Raw genomic sequence first — 25,121 nt, 5'->3', positions numbered from 1 at the left:
ATATATATATCCATTGCAGATATCTCCATGTTCAGACCCTACGTTTGCAATCCTTGACGCAGTAAATCGCATGACCTTTGAATCTGACCTTATTGCTGACGGGTCAAGGACGTATAGTCTTCCCACAGTACCCAGTAAACAAAAGGACCTGAGATGTATCACAACCGATACGGTAAGATAAAATCAAAGTTGCTGATTGCCTTGAAATAAATAGCAGTTTCTGGTTAATATACAGTATGCCCAGATTCACTCTATAGTGTTCACGTTTTCGTTTCTTCAAACAGTAGCTGAAGTACGCATTTTGTACAAAGATCATTGTGCTTACTGGAATACAAATTGCTATAAAAAAATGTTGTATTTGTTAAATTACTAGCGAGTTTTCATAACATCAGTTTCATTATAACTGAATATTCGTAGGTTTATACTTAAGAATACATGCACTTAGTTAAAAATGTGTTTTTATTTCGACAAATTATTAAAAATGCAACAAAATAAAATTCAGCCCTAAGATTGTGTCCCAGAAAATAGAAGAGATTTTTAAATGTTGGAATCTAATCAGTAACATACATAAATGTGTGGCGCCTCAGGACATGTTTGGTTACACATATCACATGTTTTCATTGATAACAAAATAGTTGGGATAGCCATCCCACTACTGCCTAGAAAATATATGAAAATGCATATCTATAAGAACTTTTGTTTTAATATTTTTTTTATTAGAAAAACTTACATTTAGACTGTGATACAGCTTTGTATTATCTGTATTAGAAACACTTACATTTAGACTGTGATACATTTTTGTATTATCTGTACTAGAAACACTTACATTTAGACTGTGATACATCTTTGTATTATCTGTATTAGAAATACATTTAGACTGTGATACAGCTTTGTATTATCTGTATTAGAAACACATTTAGACTGTGATACAGCTTTGTATTATCTGTATTAGAAACACTTACATTTAGACTGTGATACAGCTTTGTATTATCTGTATCAGAAACACTCACATTTAGACCGTGATACAGCTTTGTATTGTCTGTATTAGAAACACTTACATTTAGATTTTGATACAGCTTTGTATTATCTGTATTAGAAACACTTACAATTAGACTGTGATACAGCTTTGTATTATCTGTATTAGAAACACTTACATTTTGACCGTGATACAGCTTTGTATTATCTGTGTTAGAAACACGTACATTTAGACTGTGATACAGCTTTGTATTATCTGTTTTTATGTGTGAAATCAGATTGAACAGAAGATCTGTTCCTTGCTGACTCTAGCTTCAGTTTGGAAGATTTAGTAGCGATTGTTTATTTATTTATTTATTTACAGATGGCTGCAGTTCTAAGAGGTGACTACTCTGGGATTCTTAAAAACTGTACTATTATTGACTGTAGATACCCATACGAGTTTGAAGGAGGACACATTGAGGTGCGTGATTTGTACAAGAAAATAAGACTGTGTTCGATAATGCAGGAAACTTTAAGAAATATTAATGTGCCAACTGTATTCTTTCATATTTCGGTTTATTTTGGTATATATTTACCATGTACGTATATGTAATTAAAACAAATACAACAACATAATAATAAATAATTCCAATTTGTATAAATTAACTACATTTTCTACGCTTTGATTGGATGTAAACGGTCATGTGATACTGATCTGGAATTTTTTTAACGCATCGATAAATTCTGCGGACTACTTTTGGTGCCCTGTTACCAGATCATTTGATGTGAAGTTTTATCTATATCAACGCCTTACACCCTAATAATAATAACAAGCGCCCACCCACCCACTCATGTGATTTCCGAACAAAAATGACAAGCCACAGCTTAAAATCGACAATTAGAAGTTAAAACAATGTAATTGCACAGACCTTCCTGCACTCCAACACTGACTCCTTTTGCCGAAGAAGGCATATGGCAGGCTTTAGAAGCCAATCTTCGGAAATTAATGCATTTCACCTCGACAACATGTTACAGCAGCGGTTATTAAAGGTCAGGGTCATATGTCAACCAAGGGATGTCACTAAAAATGGACGCGATTTTGCTTTTGAAAGATCGAAATGCATAGAAAGTAACAACGACGTTGCTATAACAACACGTGCCATACGCAAACGTAATTTTTTATATAAAAAAAAAATGGGAATATTCTTAGTTTAACCGCAACAACTATTTTTTATATATTAAAATATTGATCATAACAGTATATCACTGGCTTGACCCGCAATGACATTCTGCCCCGTATCACTGTATAAAGAATCGATGAATCTAGGCTAGCGATGATAGGGCTACGTATTCTACCGCAGTAAAGAGGCTAATGAAAGAAAACATAAAAGTGAATGTTTTGTTGATTAAATCTGCTGATCTGATGTTAGAAAGGAAGTAAATTGGAATTATAAGGTTTAAATGATCTTGGTTCTGTATTTATCGATGTGAAGATTTTACCCAATCACTCACAAAGTTTACATAAAGTCCTTCGGACTTTATTTACTTTGTGAGTGATTAGGTAAAATTTACAAATCGATCAATACCCAACCATTTAATCCTATAATGAAGTTTGTAGTTTTACATATGCCTCGTTACGTTATTTTGTTTTGCTTCTAGAGGAATTCTGAGCACGGCATTTGCTTGCACCGTTACGCGGTATTCTTTTGATTAACATTTCCAATCGAGGGAATCCTTCCTCTAGTTTATTTCATGTAGTTCCATCTTGCTTTAATGTAGCACATTTTATCAAACACGTGTGGTATTGCCATTTCAATGGTAATCACAAGCCCGTTTCATCTAATCGCTTTCGACATATTTCCTTTTCTGTTCTTATGGAGTTTTTAGTTCTTTTTTTTTCTCTCGCTAATTTAATACCGTGTCATTGCAGGGCGCTGTGAACCTCTACACAAAAGAAATGATGCAACAGTTCCTGCGTCATTCTTTAGACCAGTCTTACGACACTCAGAGGCGTGTACTTATCTTTCATTGTGAATTTTCCTTAGAGAGAGGTCCAACAATGTAAGCATAAATGTCGCATCTCTTCCATAGGAAAACGTGCCTTACTGAATGTTCCATTGTATTTCCATAGGAAAACGTGCCTTACTGAATGTTCCATTGTATTTCTATCCACTTACTGGTCTGTCAGAAATTGAGCAATGTTCAAACCAAATTGTGGATATACACAAATATTTCATTCCACGAGGGAAACATTATGCTGGTTTGTTTTTCGCATTAAATTTCGAATCTCAAAAATCAGACGTCTTCCTTCTTCATTGAGCTCACTGGTTTTATTTTCGTTTCTTCAAATTCCAAGGCGTTTCCTGAATCCAAAATTAAACACTATCTTGCAAACTGATGTGCAGATAATGATTTTCGTCAGACAATTTTGTGGAAAAAGAAGCGATCTTCTCTTTTTGTTTCATCTTCCAAAATTATTATATTTTTGGAAAATATGTTGAAGAATATCTGAAATTAGAGAAAATAAGTCTCACTAAAAAAGTCAGCTTTATTTTTTTTAAAGTAAAGGAGACGCTTAGGAAGCATTCCAAATACAAGGAATACATCTAGGTTCTTAGCCATTGCTTGATGTCCAGCGCTAATTTCTTTTATGATAGATACCGAAGTATGAACGATGTTCAAAAACTTCGATTTTAAGAAAGAAAATTAAACGCTAGTTAAACGCTAGAGGAACCGCGTGGACTCCAGATTTTCTTACTTTTATCTTGTATAATTTTTATTCAAGACTCAGTTTTCCATAATATTTTTCCCTCGAGATTTCAATTGTGAGAGCCGCTTGCAACAGCTCTATTCAGATTCTCTTCCCTTTGGGTACCACAATGCGTGATTACACGATTTCATTTTTTGGTCGTTGTTTTTATTTTTCAGTGATCTATTTTGCTTATGGGTTGAAACTTGGCCACAGTAGAACTCTGAATAGGTAGGATTTACCTCCCTTGGAAACGGGTGTTCGGCATTTTATTGGCCAGTTTTCATAACATTATTGTTCATGGGAGTCGTTATTTGTTCGACATTACGTGAATCTGCAAGTTGATGCACATAGAGGGAAAGCATTGGGGCTTTTTATACCATGTATGATTTGCAATAATAATTTTATTTTTCAAAAACAAAGCGTCTGCCTCGCATGATCTAACCTTTGATTCGGACATTTACTATTGGAATATAACCGCACATTTAGGGAGAGTAATTACAGAACATCGAAAGTCATATGAATATCTTCTATACTCGTTCAATAAATACTTCCATGTTTCTCTCTTCATTTATAGAAAGAAATATTAAACCTTTTTCAAAGTATAATTGAAACACATGATACTGAAACTGAATCCTAACATAAATTACTTCATTTCATTTACATGTTTAGTTTACATTTGCAGGTATCGCTTTCTGAGGGAACAGGACAGAATTCTAAATAAGGACAAATATCCACACCTTTGCTACCCAGAAGTTTACCTGTTAGAGGGAGGTTACAAGGCGTTTTATGAAAACCACAAGGTAAAAATCTGGTAAAGTCAAAATATTTTAAAGTGGAATATTGTAGTCAGTTTGAAACGGTTATTTATATATCACCCTAAGATTGATTTATTGGTCAAACCCAGGAATGACAAACCAATTAATGAATGAAAGTCATAAACTTGTAAACTCTACACAGGTTATTGTCTCAGTTTGTACAAAATTTTTAAATATGAGCTATTTAAGAAAATATGCGCAATGTTTGAAAAAAGAAAAATCAAGAGAAGAGTTGGAAGTGTGGCCGATGAGGAACAGCCTTCAGTACCATTACAAAGAAATATGCCACTTAGAGATTTTCTTGATTAATGCATTTAGTGGATTTTTTTAAATGTCATTACATGACAGTATTATAAACTAAAATAGGGAACTTCTTGTTTAAAATAAGGCTTTCAACGAATATATTAGCACCAAAACATTTAGAACGTGACTGCATATACTGATCACACTCCACCCCACCCACTCGAAAAAAAATGATACCCAGTCCTTGGGTGCCGACACCTGTCGCCTTGTCTGTGCGTGTCAATCATTAATTACTGGATCCTGTGTCAACTGCATGTGTGTCTGATAGCGCACGAATGCCCACATCCTGAACTAGGTTTGATAGTTTTCAGGGATGCGCGCATAGTCGCGACAAACCACACGTTCTCTATTATGTATGATGATATTTCTCCAGAAAGATTATACACTAAATAATAAGGAATAAGAAAAAAAGAGATAAATGAAACTACATCGTAGGGTTCTGTACATTTTGGTATTTGTTTTTCTTTTCTTTTTGTATTTTCTTCTAGCATTACTGTGAACCGATGGATTACAAACCTATGTTGCACAAAGATCATACTGCTGAACTACGCCACTTTAAAGCTATGTCTAAATCCTGGACCTCCGGAGATAGAAGACAAGGCCGTCGTCAGTACAAACTTATCTTTTAAAATAATGGACTGATGGTCAGTTTGCATATATCGACATGATTCGCCGTGTATTCAAGTGGATAACAATAGCTGATAGTAAGGGTGGCTTCTGATTATCCATTTCTACCCTAATTTGCAGTATTTGACCTATATTTGGGGCATCGCGGTAAACACAGTATGCATTGCAGTCAACACGGTGTGCAATGCGGTCAACACGGTGTCCATTGCTGGGAAGCTTAGAGCAGAATGCTGGTCTTCGAGATTACCGTATTTGCAGGTTTCAAGTTTGGTTTTCATTCACAAAGGAATACCACTCTTTTAGAGTAAATTTGCTGCAATGGATCCCGGGGTGCGAGATTGATCCCTGTTGCATGTTTGTAGTCGTAGGACGAGGAGCAGCCGTTGAGTACCCTATTACTCCCAAACGGTTTCACTGGCTAAGATTGGCGGTAAGGTTAAAAATCAAAGAGACTTGTTTCCACGTGTCCTAGGCAAATGAGGGAAGCCATAAATGTATCACCTATACCTGACATTTGCTGTGATGTTTCTGTCGTTGTTTACCAAGCATTCCTTGGCTGTTGGAAAAACACAGAATGGGTACTCCAGCACAAAATTGAACAAATCTTTATTAAGCTGTGCGAAGTATACCTACACTAAATTTCTTGCCAGAATGGTTAGCTGTAAATGAGTGAAATTTCACAGTATACATTCAAATATATTCTGCTTGTAACGCTGACTTTCAAGTTTCCGGTGATGTACAGAAAACCACATTTGTTTCAAGACGTACCCATGTTACTCATTTCAGAGTCTGAGCTATGTATAATATTATTTTCAAATGCTCGAGAGAGATCAAATGTGGATAACAAAGACCTGTGAAGGTAGAGGAATACAAGTGCTCGAGAGAAAGCAAACCTGTACGGCAAAGACCACGTGAGGCTGGGGGCATACAAGTACTCGAAAGGAAGCAAATCTGTATGTCAAAGACCTGTGATGTTGGAGAGCAAAGCTGTATGGCAAAAACCTTCGAGGTTGGAGACATAGTCATTAGTGCGTACTATATTATAGTTTATGGAGCAAGGAGAAACGTTTTCCACGAAAAGAAAGCGCAGTATATATACAAAACATGTATATCGTAATTTGTGTATGTATGTAAATGTCCCTGTTAATGCTGACTATTATTTCTTTTCTTTTCACCTTTTCTTTCTTTCATTTTTCTTCCCTTCTTTATCCCCTGCATAAGATACAATTAAAGAAATCTTTATCAAAGTTGTAGCGTTATTATGGGACGAACACAATATTGCAATTTATGTTAAGACTTAGAATTTTTACAAATATATATAAATTAAACTCAAAATTCAAACAAACAGTATATTCATATTTGATCGTTCTGAATGTTTTTTTTTTTTACAATTATAGCTGTCATTTAAAACGTTCATTGATTCATTTTTCATGGTTTCTTTTCTATGAATGTTTAGAAACATTATTATTATTTCTCTGGAATGTTTTATTAAATATATTTATAACATCCTAACTGCTGAACTAGTCTTTAAAACAATCCACTGAGAATACGTTTGTAACAATTAATATCGTCGAAAGATTCTTCCAATAGAAATGATAAATATCTTGTAACTTTTAACATAAACTACCATTTGTTTTAGTTGCTAACTGAGGATAATACACACACACACACACACACACATATATATATATATATATATATATATATATATATATATATATATATATATATATATATATATATATATATATATATATATATATATATATATATTGACAAGAAAAATGAAATGCATAATTGTACCTCGATATATTATGCATAACGTTATATGACCTTGATGTACATATATTATATATAGCAAGTTTAGGCATATTTTCGTCGGTGACGGCTGTAGATTGGAATAAAACCTTTTGATCCGGAGAACAGGGTTGTTTTTTAAATTCAAGAACGTTTATTCTCTCTGAGAAAAATATAAACGCATTCACCGCACTCTATCTGTGGCAGCTGAAGAGAATATTGGTATACATGTGCCTTTATGCTACTTTCATGTACTTTGACTGAAATGGCATCCAGAATTCACATGCAAACATAAGTCTGCATACGAAAATTATTACCAATTTACCAAGTAAAGTTAGCAATATTTTGAGAGTACACACCCGAAATAAGTCTACGCTATATACTTTATTACCCAAATTACACCCATCAACCATATACCAAATTACAAATTACACCCATCAAGCATATACCAGTACACCCATCAGCCATATACCAAATTACACCCATAAACCATATCCCAAAGTACACCCATCAACCATATACCAAGGTACACCCATCAACCATATACCAAGGTACACCGATCAACCATATACCGAAGTAAACCCATCAACCATATACCATAGTACACCTATCAACCATATACCAAAGTACACCCATCAACCAGATACCAAAGTACACCCATCAACCATATACCAAAATGCACCCATCAACCATATGCCAAAGTATACCTATCAAACATATACTAAACTGCACCCATCAACCATATACCAAAGTACACGTATCAAACATATACTAAATTACACCTATCAATCATATATTAAACTAAACGGAATCAAAAGTTATTTTAACCTTACTCAACAAGGTTGTTCCTTAAAAAAAAAACTAAACACTATAACCAGTGAGGAATGCAAGGAAATTCTCATTTTTTGAAAATCAGATCTTTCAAACATGAGAAAGAGCAGAGTACAACCTAAAGCGACAGGTAGAGTTATATTCGATTACATGCGTGCATACGCCTTTTCGTGTGGGTGTGACACTGGAACACTGGGGGTGAGGGTGAGAAGCGGAAAGAGAGAAGGTTTGATTGGTGTTTTACGGCAGAGCAAACTTTTAAGGTGTTATTGTGCAGGTAGTGACCCTCGCCCAATGGTCACCAATTAAACTTCGGATAATTAGTCCAAAAAACGTAACCACTGATCCACTGCAGTTGAGAGAGACAGACAGAGACAGACAAACAGAGACAGAGATATAGAGAACATAATTGAAGTCCTTACAGTTGTGGAATCCTTTTAAAATGATTGTGATAGTTTGTACACACTTGGTTTCTGCCAGTAATACGGATCTATATACGATTTCTAATTGACCTGTAAGAGGGCATATTAAGACTAAATAATATTCATGTTTGACATCATTATCTATTTTTAAAAAAATTAAGTTTACCTTTTATGCCGTTCGTTTTCTACATGTCTTCCAGCCTCGATAAATAATGGGTGTAATGAAACTCTTAATTTACTTAAAGACTTTCCGTGGCTGGCATTAGCAATTATTCTAAGACAGGAAGCGGCATCGAAGATAAATGTTATATCTTTATAGACATATGAAGTTTTCGAAGCAACTGCCAAAGCTTCAATCAGAATGGAATATGACTTTTTAGTCTTTGGTTAAAAAGAGATATGAAGTAAGAAACATGGACCGAATAAATGGAAACGGCATATTTGTTTATTTTACAATTAAACTTTTACATAACACGCGTACACATTTTTATTTTTAATATTTTCTAATTATGCCGAACAATCTAATTTTTAGCATTTATTTCACAGTGAAGGTTAGATGATCGTCATTTTCATATATATATATATATATATATATATATATATATATATATATATATATATATATATATATATATATATATATATATATATATATATATATATATATATATAAATGTTGTTATGGCTATCTAATCAGGAAAAGTAGATGTAGCAAGGTTTCTGAACACCTAATGTCACTTCAATAATACGTTCAGAAAGAATAGCATAAGATTTTAACGGTGGCCAATGTGGCAGTAGAATAGCGTCATTTTAATTTATGACCACCTATACACCATAAGAAGTCTTTGACTGGAAAAGCCCATTGTCAATACGATCATCTTTTAGGTCCTGCTCCAGACGTTTTCATTGTTGCATAGGGTTCAGAATGTAAGAAAAACACCCCTTCCCCCGATTTTCCCAAAATTTTTTAGTTGCCTAATATTTTAAATTTCTCATAATTGCGCTTCAGAGAATATTAATGCCTGCACTGTGGAAATTCGTTTCTGAATTTTAAGGACAGTAAGGTTAGTGTACTCTCCACAACACACAGGAACAGTTGTTTCAGCCGCTGTCTATTTCAGACAGCACATACTTTTCCTAATACTAAGATTACCAAAGAGTTCCAATGCGACACTATCCTCTGTGAGTGAATGTCCGTTTTTCAAAAACAAATACGTGGATAAATTTTTACAAAAATCGAATAACAAAATATTTATAAGGTGAGATTTTCTTCACAATTTGCAAAGAGAAAGGCAAATTCAGGTACTTTCATTTCCGGTTGAGAAAAAATTATTACAGAATTAGACGATAAAATCAGAAGCCAGACAAATATAATATTTTAGTTTGGATGATATAACAAGAAATATGCCCCAGTATTGGGCAGTTTTCACCACTAAGATTAGACCTCATGCAAACGAATTGCGTGCGAGGAAGTGAAATTGTTGAAATTGTGGAACATAACATTTATAACTCTGGAGCAGAATCCCAGGAGAGGCATATATATAATTTTTAAGAGGACTACATATAAGATTTAGGAGGACTACCTATAAGATTTTCAAGATGTCCTCCGTGGCTGTAAAACTGACATCATTTTAATTTAGATGCAACTAGGTATTAGAGATTACATTAATCTACTGTTTGGTTTCTTTATTTGCTCTGCGTGCCATAATCTGGTAAATAAACGCGTCAACTGTTTGTAATATGATACATTTCAAGAAATGTTCAACTTTCCAATGGTTAATAGGTGCCGTAAGCAGCAATGGGTTAAAGTCAGCTGCCTTGAACTTTTGAATGGAAGTCAGGACATCTTAGTTGAACAGTTGAATGTACGTCAAGTCAGCTGCGTTTAACTTTTGAATGGAGGTCAAGCCATCTTAGTTGAACAGTTGAATGGAGATCAAGTCAGCTGCGTTGAACTTTTGAATGGAGGTCAAGTCATCTGAGTTGAACTGTTGAATGGAGGTCAGGACATCTTAGTTGAACAGTTGAATGTACGTCAAGTCAGCTGAGTTGAACTGTTGAATGGAGGTCAAGTCATCTGAGTTGAACTGTTTAATGGAGGTCAAGTCAGCTGAGCTGAACTGTTGAATGGAGGTAAAGTTATCTGAGTTGAACTGTTGAATGGAGGTCAAGTAAGCTGAGTTGAACTGTTGAATGGAGGTCAAGTCAGTTGAGTTGCACTGTTGAATAGAAACTTATTTCAGAACATCATTGCAAATTTGTTTCGCAATGGCATTGTTTTAACATTCCCCTGATTGAAGATAATACCTGTTTATTTTTGTTGTCTTTTCCTGATATTGCCTTTATACCTATTGTAACTATTAATTTAAATTTGCTGGTGTCATCATAAAGTTTCGACGTGAAATACAAATTAGAAAGTTTCATGTATGAAATTTACCGTTATGTGCGTGAAATACCAGGAATTACAGGCTATTGAGCACCATGCATGGATTTCATACCTTTAATCTCTCTCACTGTACCGCCCCCCCCCCCCCCATTAGCATGGCTACTGGGTGTTCATGAACACTGTTCTAAAATCGTTGTTCAAAGACGGCTTTAATAATAATAAAGAAGAAATAAGTTTTGATATATTCCTTTTTGGTTGATACTGTCAATGTTCACATTTCATGCTGCGGTTGTCACTGTATTATCCTTTCTTTATTCACTGTTTTCCACTCCAACATTTTTTAAGAAAAGAAAACTATATTTTCTTTAACAAAATCTTATTCTAGTACTTTACCATATTTTATTCTATCTTTTTTACGATTTAACATTATGTTATATTTTATCAGCCAGTAATGGTAAGGCCTTGAAAATACAATGACACATACATAGTTGGTTAAGCCTGCCAACGAATTAGTTCTCCAAAAGATAAATGTTGCGGATGATAACAAAAGTTATTTTTTGCATTTTCTGTTTCTTTGATGGAGCGGGAGTATCGTACCATCACACTATGTCAAATGGATTTTCTTTGATGGAGCGGGAGTATCGTACCATCACACTATGTCAAATCGATTTTCTTTGATGGAGCGGGAGTATCGTACCATCACACTATGTCAAATCGATTTTCTTTGATGGAGCGGGAGTATCGTACGATCACACTATGTCAGTGGAGCAATATGAAAAACTGTATGAGGACTGTCATGTGACGTCATCCATCTTACTGCTTCAAGTGAAAAGTAGCATTGAATGATAACACAACTCATATGCCAATACGTAAATAATCTATCTTGTGTGAATATGACGGCATACATGACAGACATACAAAATTAGACAGGAAGACAGAAAAATAATCATATAGTGAGAAAGAAATAAATTATTAATGTACGAAGAAAAGCAAATAAATAGGGAAATGATATTTTTTAAATATATTTTTGTGGATATAGGACGAAAGTGGCTCTATTTTCTTGACATGTGGTTCATTTTTCAGTTGGGTAATTGAATTTGATGGTTGTAACGGTTAAAAAATTCATGAACATGTAATATGCTATATTTTCATGCAAACGTAAGTTAACGCAGAATCTAAGCTTGTGATTTGTCATTTTTCCTAATAAACGTTTACGAGCACACGATTTTTCTTTGGTGTCATAAAAGTGCGTTCTAATGCAGTAATAAGCTGTCCACCATTCTTATAACAGAATCGGAATTTTATGGCTTTTTTTACTTCTAATACATTAAATTTGCCTGACTTTCCGTTTGTTCTTTGTCCGTCGGTTTCTCCATTTGTCCATCACCCCCAAAGTTAATTTGATTTTAATTTAAACACATTTCTGTAAGTTTTGATATTGTCTTGAAAGAAGGCAATTAATTCGAAATAAATTATTACACACACACACACACACAGCTGAAACTATTCTTTATTCGATATTTCCAGGTTACAATTGATCAAGCATCATCTTTGACATTCGAATTGTCTGTATGATCAATCATCATCGAGTTCGAATAATTTGGGAAATGCCGCTGTAAATAACTGTCAATAATAATGATGTCATTCCCGTGCCATCACAATGTTCCGCCAGAAACAATTCCACCGCTAACGACCTGGTCTTGATTAAGAAAAATCATCAACTGGTGAAATATTCCGCGTGTGTGTACTAAATGCTGAAAATCGTATCTTCTTATTTCTTTTGCAAAGATAGTCTGTTATCTGTTGGTTTTGGAGAAAGGGTATTGGTTTTGGAGAAATGGTATTGGTTTTGGAGAAAGGGTATTGGTTTTGGAGAAAGGGTATTGCTTTTGGAGAAAGGGTATTGCTTTTGGAGAAAGGGCATTGGTTTTATCAGCTGCTTTAACGAAGTATTGGTTATATCATGTCAAGGACAAGAGACTTAAAGTGTATTTCCCATGGACACACGGATGCAACCGAAACGAACTAGCTTGGTCTGGTATTGGACCTGCGATCTTTGGAATTTTTAATTCGTACTCTACGGAGATTCGAACCCAGGTTCGTGGGTAAACGGCACCCATCGCCTTGCCTGCATACACGAGCCCATATTCCCTCACGACCAAAACACATATCACTAAAAATGATGTTACTTAATCGGAATTATATGCACTCGTGTGTAGCGGACACACTGGCATGACGACCGAGTAATTAATTCTCATGTATCTACAGTCATTCCGAATTCCTATGAAGGAAACCATGGTTTATATAATTAATTATAGAGAATTATAAATATACACCAGACAGAACGGAAAGTGCTTTCCCTGGGTGCCGCTCCTAGAATGTATGTCATTAGTATGATTATCAACGTCTGATTTATCAGTCCAATGTCTTGATCTTGACGTATCCATAAAAGTAATTGAGATGCCTTATTAGGTTTCACAATGCACACAATGGCTCACGTAAGAACGATATCAAGATGCGGAGACGTCGCATGTGATTAAAACCAGTCTAAGGTCTGATGATATTAGTGAATATGTTTGATCCAAATCTGATCATATATGCAACCGTAACAAAGTCGTCACAAACTCAGCCAATCAGATATACAATCTATTTTATGTGCCCAGATGTCTCACTTAATACAAATCATCCAACATACAGACAATGCGTCTTCAAAAGATAAGTTTCTATACCAAGTGTGATTGAAGTATGTTAAAAAATACAGCTCCCAAAGTGGCACAAACGTTTGCGAGATCACCTCATTAATATGCATGGATGTCATGCCTCATTACAAGCAGCTGACAAATTAATATATAAGACCTAACACCAAGATTGATATTTTTAGAAAACTGAGAAATAGGGCATCTAGTGAGCTAACAGTCGGGGCCTTACGAAATATCAAACTAATTTATTGTAAATGCAGATGTCGCTTAAATGCAAATTCATTCACGTTCTTGATGAGAAAATGCTATAAGCAATCGGAATAAAATTATAACTGTTTAACTGCGTCCTCTGGAGTAACCAGATCAACCAATCAGATGCAAGCTGACATTATTAATGTGCCCAGATTACATTCATAGTGAAATTCATTTAAGATCTTGATGAGATTTAAAATAAATACATCTTCATTACAAGCAAGAATTAGCATATTCAGTTAATTATTCGGAATAGGATAATGTCACTCCCCCCAAAAAAAGTACAAAAGAAAAAAACAGTTACACGCTACTGGCGCCTTTTTCTTATTCGCTTGAGAAGTATACTTTAAAAATTTACGAATTATTTTGTTATATTGGGACTTAGGCAGTTGAACAAATCTCAATTGAATACGAAAATTTTGTATGAAAAGGTCATACTAAGATTAAATGAAACCCACCTTCAATTTCTCTCCAGTTACAGTATAAACACGATGCATCATGCAAATCTACTCTAATGTTTCTGTATCACCACTAATGTGGCAGCTGTTTATCTCAGACAACCAAAGTGCCAGGAGTTTGTCTCAGCCCACCAAAGTGCCAGGAGTTTGTCTCAGTCTACCAAAGTGCCAGGAGTTTGTCTCAGTCCACCTTAGTCCCAGGAATTTGTCTCAGCCCACTAGTTTGCTTTAGCCCACTAAGACATCAGTTGTTTATCTGATCCCACTAAGGTGCCGGTATAGAACACAGCGAACTTGGTATTTTGTACAATTTAATACAAACAAATTCACAATCAGGCCGTTTAATTTCTTCACGTTTCGCCCAATGTTTTGCAACATTTTTAATTGATAAGTAATAGTGATGCATGTGTGTAAAGTTTGCTAGAAAAATCGTTGAAAACAACAACATTAAAAGGTCAAAGGGTAAAAGGGCATTTTTCTAAAATTCGTATGGTATTCTAGATTGCCTTTCACCATGTCGAAGAAGCTGCTTTCCATTTGGTCAGGTCCGTCGACGGCAGTTTTTTGCCACTCACCGTGGGAATGCTGAAATAAAAGTAAGTGTTTCTTGACAAGAACGTTTCTTCATACAGTTGATGACCATTATTACATGCACAGTCATACATACATACATACATACATACATGCATACATGCATGCATACATACATACATACATGCACCAATGACGCACGAGAAAAATAAAAATAGAAGATAGAGAAAGAAACTTTCTGTTGAGTGAAAATAACCGGTGGATATTTTTTAATTTATTTATTTATTTATTGAAACTTTAATAACGCAAACATCAACAACACAAAATAGTCGGCATGAAGGAAATGGTTCGCTTAGTCTTGATGTCAAACCTTCTTTGGCTTGATGCTTCATAAGCTAGAAAGATTATAAACTGTAAAAGAAAGAGACCGCCATGTTGAATTTCGACATTCCACCACCACAAAGATTAATTAATAAAGCCGGCACTTTAAAGAGAAGAGATAGTTACCTCGAACGAATAACAAAAGCATAGCGTGATAAATCTGACCAACATTGTCTGCTGCCAATTGTTTATAGTTTTTGCTTTTTATGCTGGTTTGTTTGTTTGTTTGTTTCTTGAGATCGACAAGAGTGCATTCCAATCAGGATCCCACCCGGTGATCCATATTTTTGTGACGGCACGTGCTTGAGTGTTACAAGATCAGTAGCGGCAAATGCAAATAATACACTAGGTACTTTAGTAACTCCATTGCAGTCACCGTTACTTCTGAGAAAAGGCAGCATTTATTAAGAATGATTAACAGTGGCATGTTTTGAATCTGCAATGACATATAATGTGTGCTCATTCCATCTATTTGTGGTGTGTGTGTTATTTGGATTTTTAACAAAATTCAGTCATATCGCTACGATGTCTGCAGTGTGACAGTTTATAGTTATGTCTAGCTCTTGGGCATCATGTTGCAGACATGTGGCATCATGTCTAAACCAGTCACGTTACCCTGACACCAGGCCATCTAGTTCTACCACTAACCTCTTAATGCTGATCGCCAAGCAAGGCAGCTGCTAGAACAATTTTCTAAGTCATTGGTATAGCTAGGCAACCAACATATAGACAGAAAAATTCGGGTTGTGGTGTATTCCATTAGATATTCTATATTACCTCGTGTAAAAGTAGTCCATACTGACTCGGATTACATTGATTGGTTTAATTTCAATATGTCTGTCTTTGATAACGATGAAGATCATGTTATATGCTGCGGTGTATGTGCCCACCCAGGCCCAACCACTAACCGTGGATTCTCGATTTCATAATCCAGATAACGTTAATAGAGGGTGGTCAAGCATCCTCAACACCGTAGGACATATGAACGAAAAACGTAAAGTTCCTGGTCATACATGATATATATTATAGTCATTAACTTTTAATTATAGAACTGACTTTTTGTATGAGCGCGGGGCACAAAACAACGACCCGCTGTAGTTGGACCACTCTTTTAACATTGTGGACGTAGACCCAGTCTACACCCAAGAATATGCATTAATAGCAAATTTCTGACATTTCAAAATAGAATCACGTGCCTACTAAATAAACTTCAAAGTAAACTTCCATATTCTAGACCAGGTTGGATGGAAAATAAGTCTTTGTTAATTGAAACGACAGATAAGGACGAAATAACTGTGATAAAGCAAAAAAGTGAAGGCTTTGCAAAAAACAACAACACATACATTGTTTAAATAAGGGAATTACGTCCCGATTTACAGCAAAGAGGTTAGATGCGGATATATACCGCCATGTCGGCCAATTCTGCGCGTCGGGTAATTCTGCGCAACGATACGTCATTTCTGTAAACATTGGATTACGTGCTATTTTGGGTCAAAAATCCATTTTGTATCCAGAAAGAACAATCGTACATTAATTAGGAAAAGTGATATTCATAAAGTGTTCAAAAATATCTCACATTTTGACTCGAAATGCACATAAAAATGTGATTTCTAAATTGTAACGTGAAGACCCACTCCATGACCTTCTTGAACCTGTGACCCATAAAATTCGATTTACTATGCACCTTTTAGAATCATACAAATAAATACATTATATAAAAGATGGAAATGTGTACCTTAAAACAAAACTGTATTTTAATCCAAGTTTCCAGTTTTGCAAGAAGTTGTCCCACACGTACAAAATCGTCTGCTATTCAACATGCTTTCTTGCCTCTAGAACGTAAATTCTCAACATATTCCCCGGCGTATAGTCTGTTTTTAAATTCTGTAGTAATTTTTCCCCATCAACAAGACGTTGTAATCACATTACATCCTATTCATTGTTGTTTCTCTTCCACGTAATAGCTTATTTTTCATGAAATGTTGAACTTTACTAACTTTTTTACAAGATCGGTTTAGTTTGCTTACTATCTCTTGCCATTTATTGGCATTTTTACGTTGAATTTTGTCAAACTAGCTATAAACCTGACCTAATTACTCGACTGAACTGCTGACAGAAACAGTCCAGTGTAATATATTTCATTTGCGTAGCTCCATGGATAAACATTACATCTTTTCAAAACTATGCGCAGAATAGGCCGACATATCGCGAGTCAGGAAAACAGGGGTGGTGGTACCCTCTGTGTCCAAAATTAATATTATTTTGAACAGAATATTCTGGTGACAATTGCATCTTTTCAAATGGTAAGCACTGCTGTATTTTATTTTTGTCAATCGCTCGAATTCGGTATGCGTTTTGCTTCAATATTGGAAACGAAAACATTAGGTGCGCAGAAATGCCCGACAGCAGTGTAGTACTGACGTCACGTCCTGATTGATAGCAATGTTATCATCACCTATACATGAATCATTAATTCATGTATAGTTCAATTTGATTAATTCCATTTTTTTAATTCTATAAAATTTCCAGGCAACATACTATGTTCCGCCTTTTCATTAAATTAAAATTAGTTATATGTTATTAACAAATATGCTCCTTTGAAAGACACTGCTATCAAAATGGCATACACAATGTGACAGCTAGAATTCAACGATTTTTTTTCTGAAATCACGCTATGCTTCGCCCTTACATCAGTGAAAGATCCACTTAATTATAAGAAAAATGTTACATAACAGAAGCGTCATTCAACATTAAACGTTCTCATGGTTAGGTAGGAAACCATAGACGATATCACAAAGCAATAAGGCCTACTTTGAAACTAGTGAAAATGCTAAGCTGATTGTATGTAAATAGAATAATCTATACAAAGTAACTATTTATTTAATATATATATATATATATATATATATATATATATATATATATATATATATATATATATATATATATATATATATATATATATATATATATATATATATATATATATATATATAATAAACTGAATGGGGTCTCGAGTGTGGCCGAGTGGTCTAAAGCGCTCTCCGTCACGGATCACTGCCATCTCACCTCTGTCTGCGTGGGTTCGAGTCTCGGGCTCGGCCAATGTGGGTATGTGAGAAAGCTTGCCGGTAGCTTCTCGTGGGTCGGTGGTTCTTTCCGGGGTTTTCCAGGGTTCTTCCTCCACCATTAATACTGACCGCCATGTATAGCCTATCTTGTGCTGAAAAATGGCGTTAACCCCCATAACAACAATAACAACAACAATAAACTGACTATGAACAGTGCAAAACTAGTATCTAGCTTGTCTAAGCGCTTTCGACTCTTAAGGAGTCTTTTTCAAAGGCAAATACAAAACATAGACAAGACAAACAAGTAAAACAGACAAAACCGTTGTCTTTGTAAAACTTTACATGACTATAACTTTTTGCGGATGCTGAAAGATATTTTATATTGACTTAGAAATCGACGAGCCATAGCTTCATCTGTTAATTAATGTAAATTTATGTACGCGCACATTATATCCCGGAAATGTCATTGTTGTGGTTGTAATTATAGGCTACTGAGTGACTAATAAGCAAATTTAGAGAGTTGTTGAAAAGAGAACATACCGGCTGCAAAAAGGTAAGTTTAGTTTTTCTAGTCTTCTTGGTTTAAACCGCTTGGTTTCAATGTTCTAAGGCCGCGTATCCAGTAAGATTCTTTTTCTTTCCTGGTTTCGGAACTCCATTTGGGGTTGTGAGCAATTGCTATAATTATTATATCACTGAAAGTGTGGCCATGGGAGAAGAAGTGTTCTGCGAGTGGGCTTCTGTACAGAGCAGCTTCTTTGTCATCCAATCAGATCTATGAAGGTTGATCCTTTTGTGTAGTTTTTCAGTTTCTCCGACATACAGATCTTGCATGTGATGAGATAAATTACATTCTCTGTTTTGCACTTTTTGTTTGATCCATGTATGTTCAGTTTTGTCCCTAGTCACTGTGCTAGAAAATGTCCTGGTTTCTATCATAGTCACTGTGCTAGAAACTGTCCTGGTTTCTATCATCTTCAACAACAAAAATATTCGATTTAGAACAGCACTTGGCGACTCCTTATTTGACGTAGCTATTTTAGAGTAGGACATTGGGACGACAAGATTTTAAAAAAAAGTAGTCATTTGTACCTCGAAAAGGATTGATGAAACCTTACAAATAGGGGAAAATAAAAGTATTTGTTGTGGATGAATGTCTTGTAGCTTGTTGATTGGTATGAATGGTGGTGAAAAAATAATTAATTTTAAAGTTTCGCTTTATTGCTTTAACCACGTAAACCAACTGTAATGTGAGTAGACGTATGCAGTGAAAAGCACCCCACCCCCCAGTATTCAAGTATTTTGCTTCTGTTAAAACTGAAGATTTCAGATTTTCTCTCGTATTCCTTTATAAGATTTGTAGTAATTTATTTGTTCCTCGATGGAACCATCGTGATCTTATAGTTGAGATAGGCAGTTTATGTAACTTGATGAAGCTGGACTGGGACTTGGACCTAGCGATGATACTGGACTGGGACTTGGACCTGGCGATGATACTGGACTGGGGCTTGGACCTAGCGATGACACTGGACTGGGACTTGGACCTAGCGATGACACTGGACTGGGACTTGGACCTAGCGATGACACTGGACTGGGACTTGGACCTGGCGATGACACTGGACTGGGACTTGGACCTAGCGATGACACTGGACTGGGACTTGGACCTGGCGATGATACTGGACTGGGACTTGGACCTAGCGATGACACTGGACTGGGACTTGGACCTAGCGATGACACTGGATTGGGACTTGGACCTAGTGATGACACTGGATTGGGGACTTGGACCTAGCGATGACACTGGACTGGGACTTGGACCTAGCGATGACACTGGACTGGGACTTGGACCTGGCGATGACACTGGACTGGGACTTGGACCTAGCGATGATACTGAACACAATTTAGTGATTCAGATGTTTATTTCTAATGTAACTCACAAATGAATGAATCTGGCCACATGCTCGTGGGCATAAAGTCCAACAAAGGATTTAACAGAATGATGCACACAAAGTTCAACAATGGATACAATAAATATGGAAATTGTTAGAGCATGTAACTAGCAAATAAGATTGATATATGGATTTATCACTATGGATGATCAATGCACAGAATTTATAAATAAATACGAACAATGTATAATTCATCAACAAGTAAGGTGTATGTATAATTGATTTCACCCATACAGCGATAGTGAATTATTTATTTAAAGATGTGAATGAAAGCGTCGTGTGACATCTTATTTTGTTTTTACTCTCTGAGGTCATGTAAATTTTGAAGATGTTGAATTATTCATTCTTTCAATTCAGTATAAATTTTTATCCTTTTGTCTCTATTAATTGGTTCTCACAATTGATATTTGTAAAAGCAACTGTATATTCAGTACACCGTTGGTGCCATGCTACACAAAAGTTTATAACATTAATCAATTTAATACGTATAGATATAACTAGAGCAAACGTTAAGCTTTAAATTTCCTTTTCTGATGTGATCAACAAGCCAACAAAATATCCTTCTATAACTGGTACTTTTATTTTGCATTTCGCAATATTTTTCAATCCTCTAAAATGTATGAACGATTTCTGGTCGATGTAAAATTTTTGTCACTCCAACAATTGATTTAAACGCACTTACATTTTACACTGATTCGTCATGTGCTGTTTTCAATTTAACCTTGCGGTCCACAATCTCTGTCACTGTTATTAGTGTATATATATATATATATATATATATATATATATATATATATATATATATATATATATATATATATATATATATATATTCACCTTGCAATGCCTATGATTCATGGACATGTGTTGTACATTTAGTTGACTATAAATCAATGTAACTACATCATTGTCCTATGTTAGTTCTCATCATATTGCTCTGTATGAGTTGATACTGCTTGCTCCATTGCTTCATCACTAAATACTATGTGTAAATAAACATAATACCTTACACATTGCAGTACATCTTTACCATATTTGAAACAGACACAGCAGCATGCATATTATCTTTACTGTTGTTTTGTATCTCAACTAATTTGGACCACACTTTAATTCCATTAAAACCTGCAAACAAGAATACACTATTCTCAGATACCGAGGTAGTTACTTTTGTGTCAAACACATTGAATATTTGTACCTTTTCTCTGAAAAACTGTTCAGTTGATCAGAATGATGTTGCGCGTCTTCGTTTATCTTCTACAATAAGTTTCGTATTGTTTTCTATTTTTGATATTCCAGTACCACAATTATAGCACTTTATGAACCTCAGTTAAGCATTAGTAATGAATCGATAGCACGATAGAATATGTGTATTTCAGTAAAGTATCGGAGAGTTCTGGCGCACAGATCTGCTTTATAAAAGAAACATGATTTATTTAGATGACGAAGAGTGTTTCAGGACATGCTTGAATATATTAGCAAAACTTGTTCTTTTTCATTTAAATGAACTGACCCTTAGCGATATTGGTCCGTGTACACTGGACGGTTGATTATATTACTTTATAAACGTAGATCTGCGTACTGCGTAATATTCTACCCCATAATACGTCTTGCATTTTTTTCCCAAGGAAAGATGAATTGAACTGAAAATTATCTAAGTTAGTTACTGGATGGATCTATATGTTGTTATATTTCATATCCACCAGGGCTAATCCAGAAATATGCTGCAAGAACGTTTGAGTCGATGGGACTTAACGACATAGGCGTGGGGCCTATGGGATGGAAAATGTTAAGACTTATTTACTCCATATATCACATTAAAATAAAAAAGACTACCCAATAAAAAATTGCATTATGTAGTGTTTTCTAACAATAAGTGCAAAAACTTTGTCAAGCACCCGTAGCAACAGAAAATGTGTACATATCATGTGTCGTTTTTAGCGTGACCATCGAGTTCCGAGTGGTTCAAAGGGTTAAGCTTTACACCTAGGCCAGCGTGGGTACGTGAGAAAGCTTGCTTGTGAATTCGTCTGTGTCGGTGAAGAACTCTGATTTTCCAGTGTTCTTCCAGTAGGCTACCAGATATACTTGCCGCGATATATAGCTGAACAATGGCGTTGAACCCAAAACAAAACTACTCTCGTTCAGAAAAGTAAAGGTACATATTGATATTGCTTGACCATTTTCATTTTCTCTAGGACTATGCGATAGTGTCTGCTCTCGTGAATGTTAAAACAGATAGCCTATGTTGGCCGAACTGTAACGTTGTATTTCAGATGGGAAATAACTCTTGTTCGCTACTATAAATGAAGAAGCGTGGGTTATCTTGACTTTCTCACGACAAAGTGTGTAGCTTGATTAAGAGACAAGAAAGTTTGACGTATAGAAATATCTGTCATTGCTTATTCTCCTCTCAGACAATATGGCGTAGCGTGCGTGCATTCTTCGTGGTCGGTATGAACAAATGTCCCGTAGTACCCTTTGTCTAAGTATGTGGAGATTGGTGGGTTTTTTTCTCCTTGACTGGCCTTAATACCATTAATTTTGTCATTGCATTTGATTAATTTTGTTGAAGTCGGCAAAGCCCGTAAATAAGTCAACGAAATGAAGGAAACGCAGATGCACTGATTCTGAGTCTGTGAAAGGAAAGAGGTAAATATTGTGGGGACATGTTAATCGCCAGACGGCTTTTGGTGTGTGCAAACCTCTGAATTTTTTTTTTTTTAGTAAGAATCCGTATCATATATTATTTAATTATCATAGGTTTGTGTGTGTGTGTGTGTTTTTGTTTGTTTATGTTGTTTTAGGTTGTTTTTGTTTTATTATCACATAAATGGTGCATTTTATATACAGTATTTGCTGTTTATTATATTTTATATGACAACACCTTCAACTTATCAAGCTCTCTGTATCTGATTGGTCCCAATAAGCCAATGAAATTCATGCGCAATATTCTCATGAGTGATTCAGTGCGATCGTGGGATTTTTCCTTGTCCCGCCTCCTGGAACTACTTTATCTTACTATTACCATCAACAATATGACGACTATCACAAAGTAGTTACATTTGCCATTTACCATACAAAGAAATTTATGAATGCCAAATTAAAACAAGAATATGAGTAAACCCGTTGGACATTCAACTATTTACAACGAAATTGTGGGATAACCGAGAAAAAAATCTATTACTCTGTCCAGGATAAATATACTCGGTCTGTACCGAGAAACGTGGAAACGCCCTGTGGCCCATTTTATGCCGGCAGTCCCCTTTACATTGCTGTTACTGCATATACAAGCATGGTTTAATGACAAATTCCCTATAGAGCCACGTGAATGCAAATCGACAGCTGCATAACATCTCTAGATTTAGTACGAGTTTTGCATCCAGTAATCATCCCTTCTGACTTATATCAAGGAACTGGAATTATATTTGTTCTGTCATATTCATTACTGCATCTGTGATGAGTGTCCATGGAGGAATCGACACACTTTTCAGTGGAAACGTTGTAAACGGTCTCAGTTACATCGATGTATATGGTGCCTCAACAACTTCAGTTGACCTGACCGAGCGAAATGTGGACATCACACAGGAATTTCCATCAGAAATCCAGTGTTGAAAGATGATGTTGGAATGTTTGTTGCTCTCTGAATTATACTTTGTAATTAAACTACTTCTAAATGTTATTGGTGAGTGACTTGTGAAATGTTGGTTCAGATCGCATCTAGGGCTATATTTTACGTGCAAGAATTGCAAAGTGTAAAGTCTGAATTAATTAAATGCCTTGACTCATTCATTGTTTTTCATATTTGCACTCGTTTACTTCTGAAAATAGAAAACTATGTGCTAAATAGAATCTCCGATGTGAAATTATTTTATGCTAATTTACGAAGCTCTTTCAATAACGTCCAGTTTTTCTCGCTGTACTAGTGCAAGATTCTGTAGATAATTTCGCAGTACATTATGTCTTGGTCAGCATGACACGTAACCATTAAGAACGACGTATGGGCTAGGCGCGTAATAACTTGGAAGCTTGTAATAGTTAACCTCTCTTGTTTGAAGGCGTAGGTGAATTTTAATTAGAGTCCGTTCGATAACGGCGAGACAGATATGTTAACGTACGTCATGTAGCGAGAAATGACAAGGCTAAGACAAACGAAAGCCAAAATTTGGGGAAATCTTGGGCTATTTGAGACAGGTGTCGTAAAACGATATTTTCTAGAATAGTTATTAATAAAGACGTTCTAAACAGAATTATTATGCCTTTGATGGGTGCGTTAAAAAATTTGGCGGTTAGAAAAAGTAATTCTGATTGGCTAAGATAATCGAGGGAATGTGCTTCCCCGAGAAATTCAAGGTTTAAGTTAAACTCCCTCGCGAAATTAGTCAGTCTCAGTTATGAGAGGAGCCAGAATTTTAGCTCCAGGAAATAACAAGTATTTCCCGTTGGATTGTCCAAAAGACGTGTATCGGAAAGTTGAGGATAAGGAAAAAGAGAGGTTCAACTGCTTAGTAAGAACAAATCTAAATAAAGCAAAGCTTAGTCTCAGTGGATACAAAATGTTCATTGATATAAGTTAATAATTATTTGTTGAATTTATTCGATTTTAATTCATACTTCGATTTTCCTTGAGTTCATAAAATAATTGTACATTCATCTGTCTTGTAGGTAAGAGAAATGATGCAGTGTATAAATGTCATGCATTACTTTGATTCACATTGTGGGAATTAATTTATTTGTCTTGAACTTTATAGGAATCATTTATTCTAAAGCTTTCCTACTTTTCTTCTGATACGAATTGTGAGAAGTAAATTATCTGTCTTAAATTATTTGTATCGTGTATGAGAATTTATATTTCTAATGTACGTCAACGAATCGCTGATTAGCAAGGAACTTAGT

General features: G+C 35.3%; 1 protein-coding gene across 1 annotated transcript; it reads left to right on the top strand.

The window, feature by feature from the left end:
* Positions 1-41: 41 nt before the first annotated feature.
* Positions 42-5,456, top strand: LOC149772410 (M-phase inducer phosphatase-like). The gene is made up of 5 exons (XM_089947856.1): positions 42-172; positions 1,340-1,438; positions 2,888-3,018; positions 4,392-4,509; positions 5,316-5,456. The coding sequence occupies exons 1-5, from the start codon at positions 71-73 to the stop codon at positions 5,454-5,456; spliced, it is 591 nt and encodes a 196-aa protein (XP_089803982.1). The 5' UTR covers positions 42-70.
* Positions 5,457-25,121: the final 19,665 nt, after the last annotated feature.

The sequence above is a fragment of the Sinohyriopsis cumingii genome, unplaced genomic scaffold (genome assembly GCF_028554795.1).
Source record: "Sinohyriopsis cumingii isolate HCF-2022 unplaced genomic scaffold, ASM2855479v2 utg001510l, whole genome shotgun sequence".
Classification (NCBI taxonomy): domain Eukaryota; kingdom Metazoa; phylum Mollusca; class Bivalvia; order Unionida; family Unionidae; genus Sinohyriopsis; species Sinohyriopsis cumingii.
This window is presented reverse-complemented; position numbering and strand designations above follow the sequence as displayed.

What these genes read in the sequence shown, in the direction of transcription:
- LOC149772410 (XM_089947856.1), top strand. Translation starts at nt 71, where the DNA reads ATGACCTTTGAATCTGACCTTATTGCTGACGGGTCAAGGACGTATAGT. An exon ending in GATGTATCACAACCGATACG is followed by an intron (nt 173 to 1,339) that starts GTAAGATAAAAT and finishes ATTTATTTACAG; the next exon opens with ATGGCTGCAGTTCTAAGAGG. An exon ending in TTAGAGAGAGGTCCAACAAT is followed by an intron (nt 3,019 to 4,391) that starts GTAAGCATAAAT and finishes TTACATTTGCAG; the next exon opens with GTATCGCTTTCTGAGGGAAC.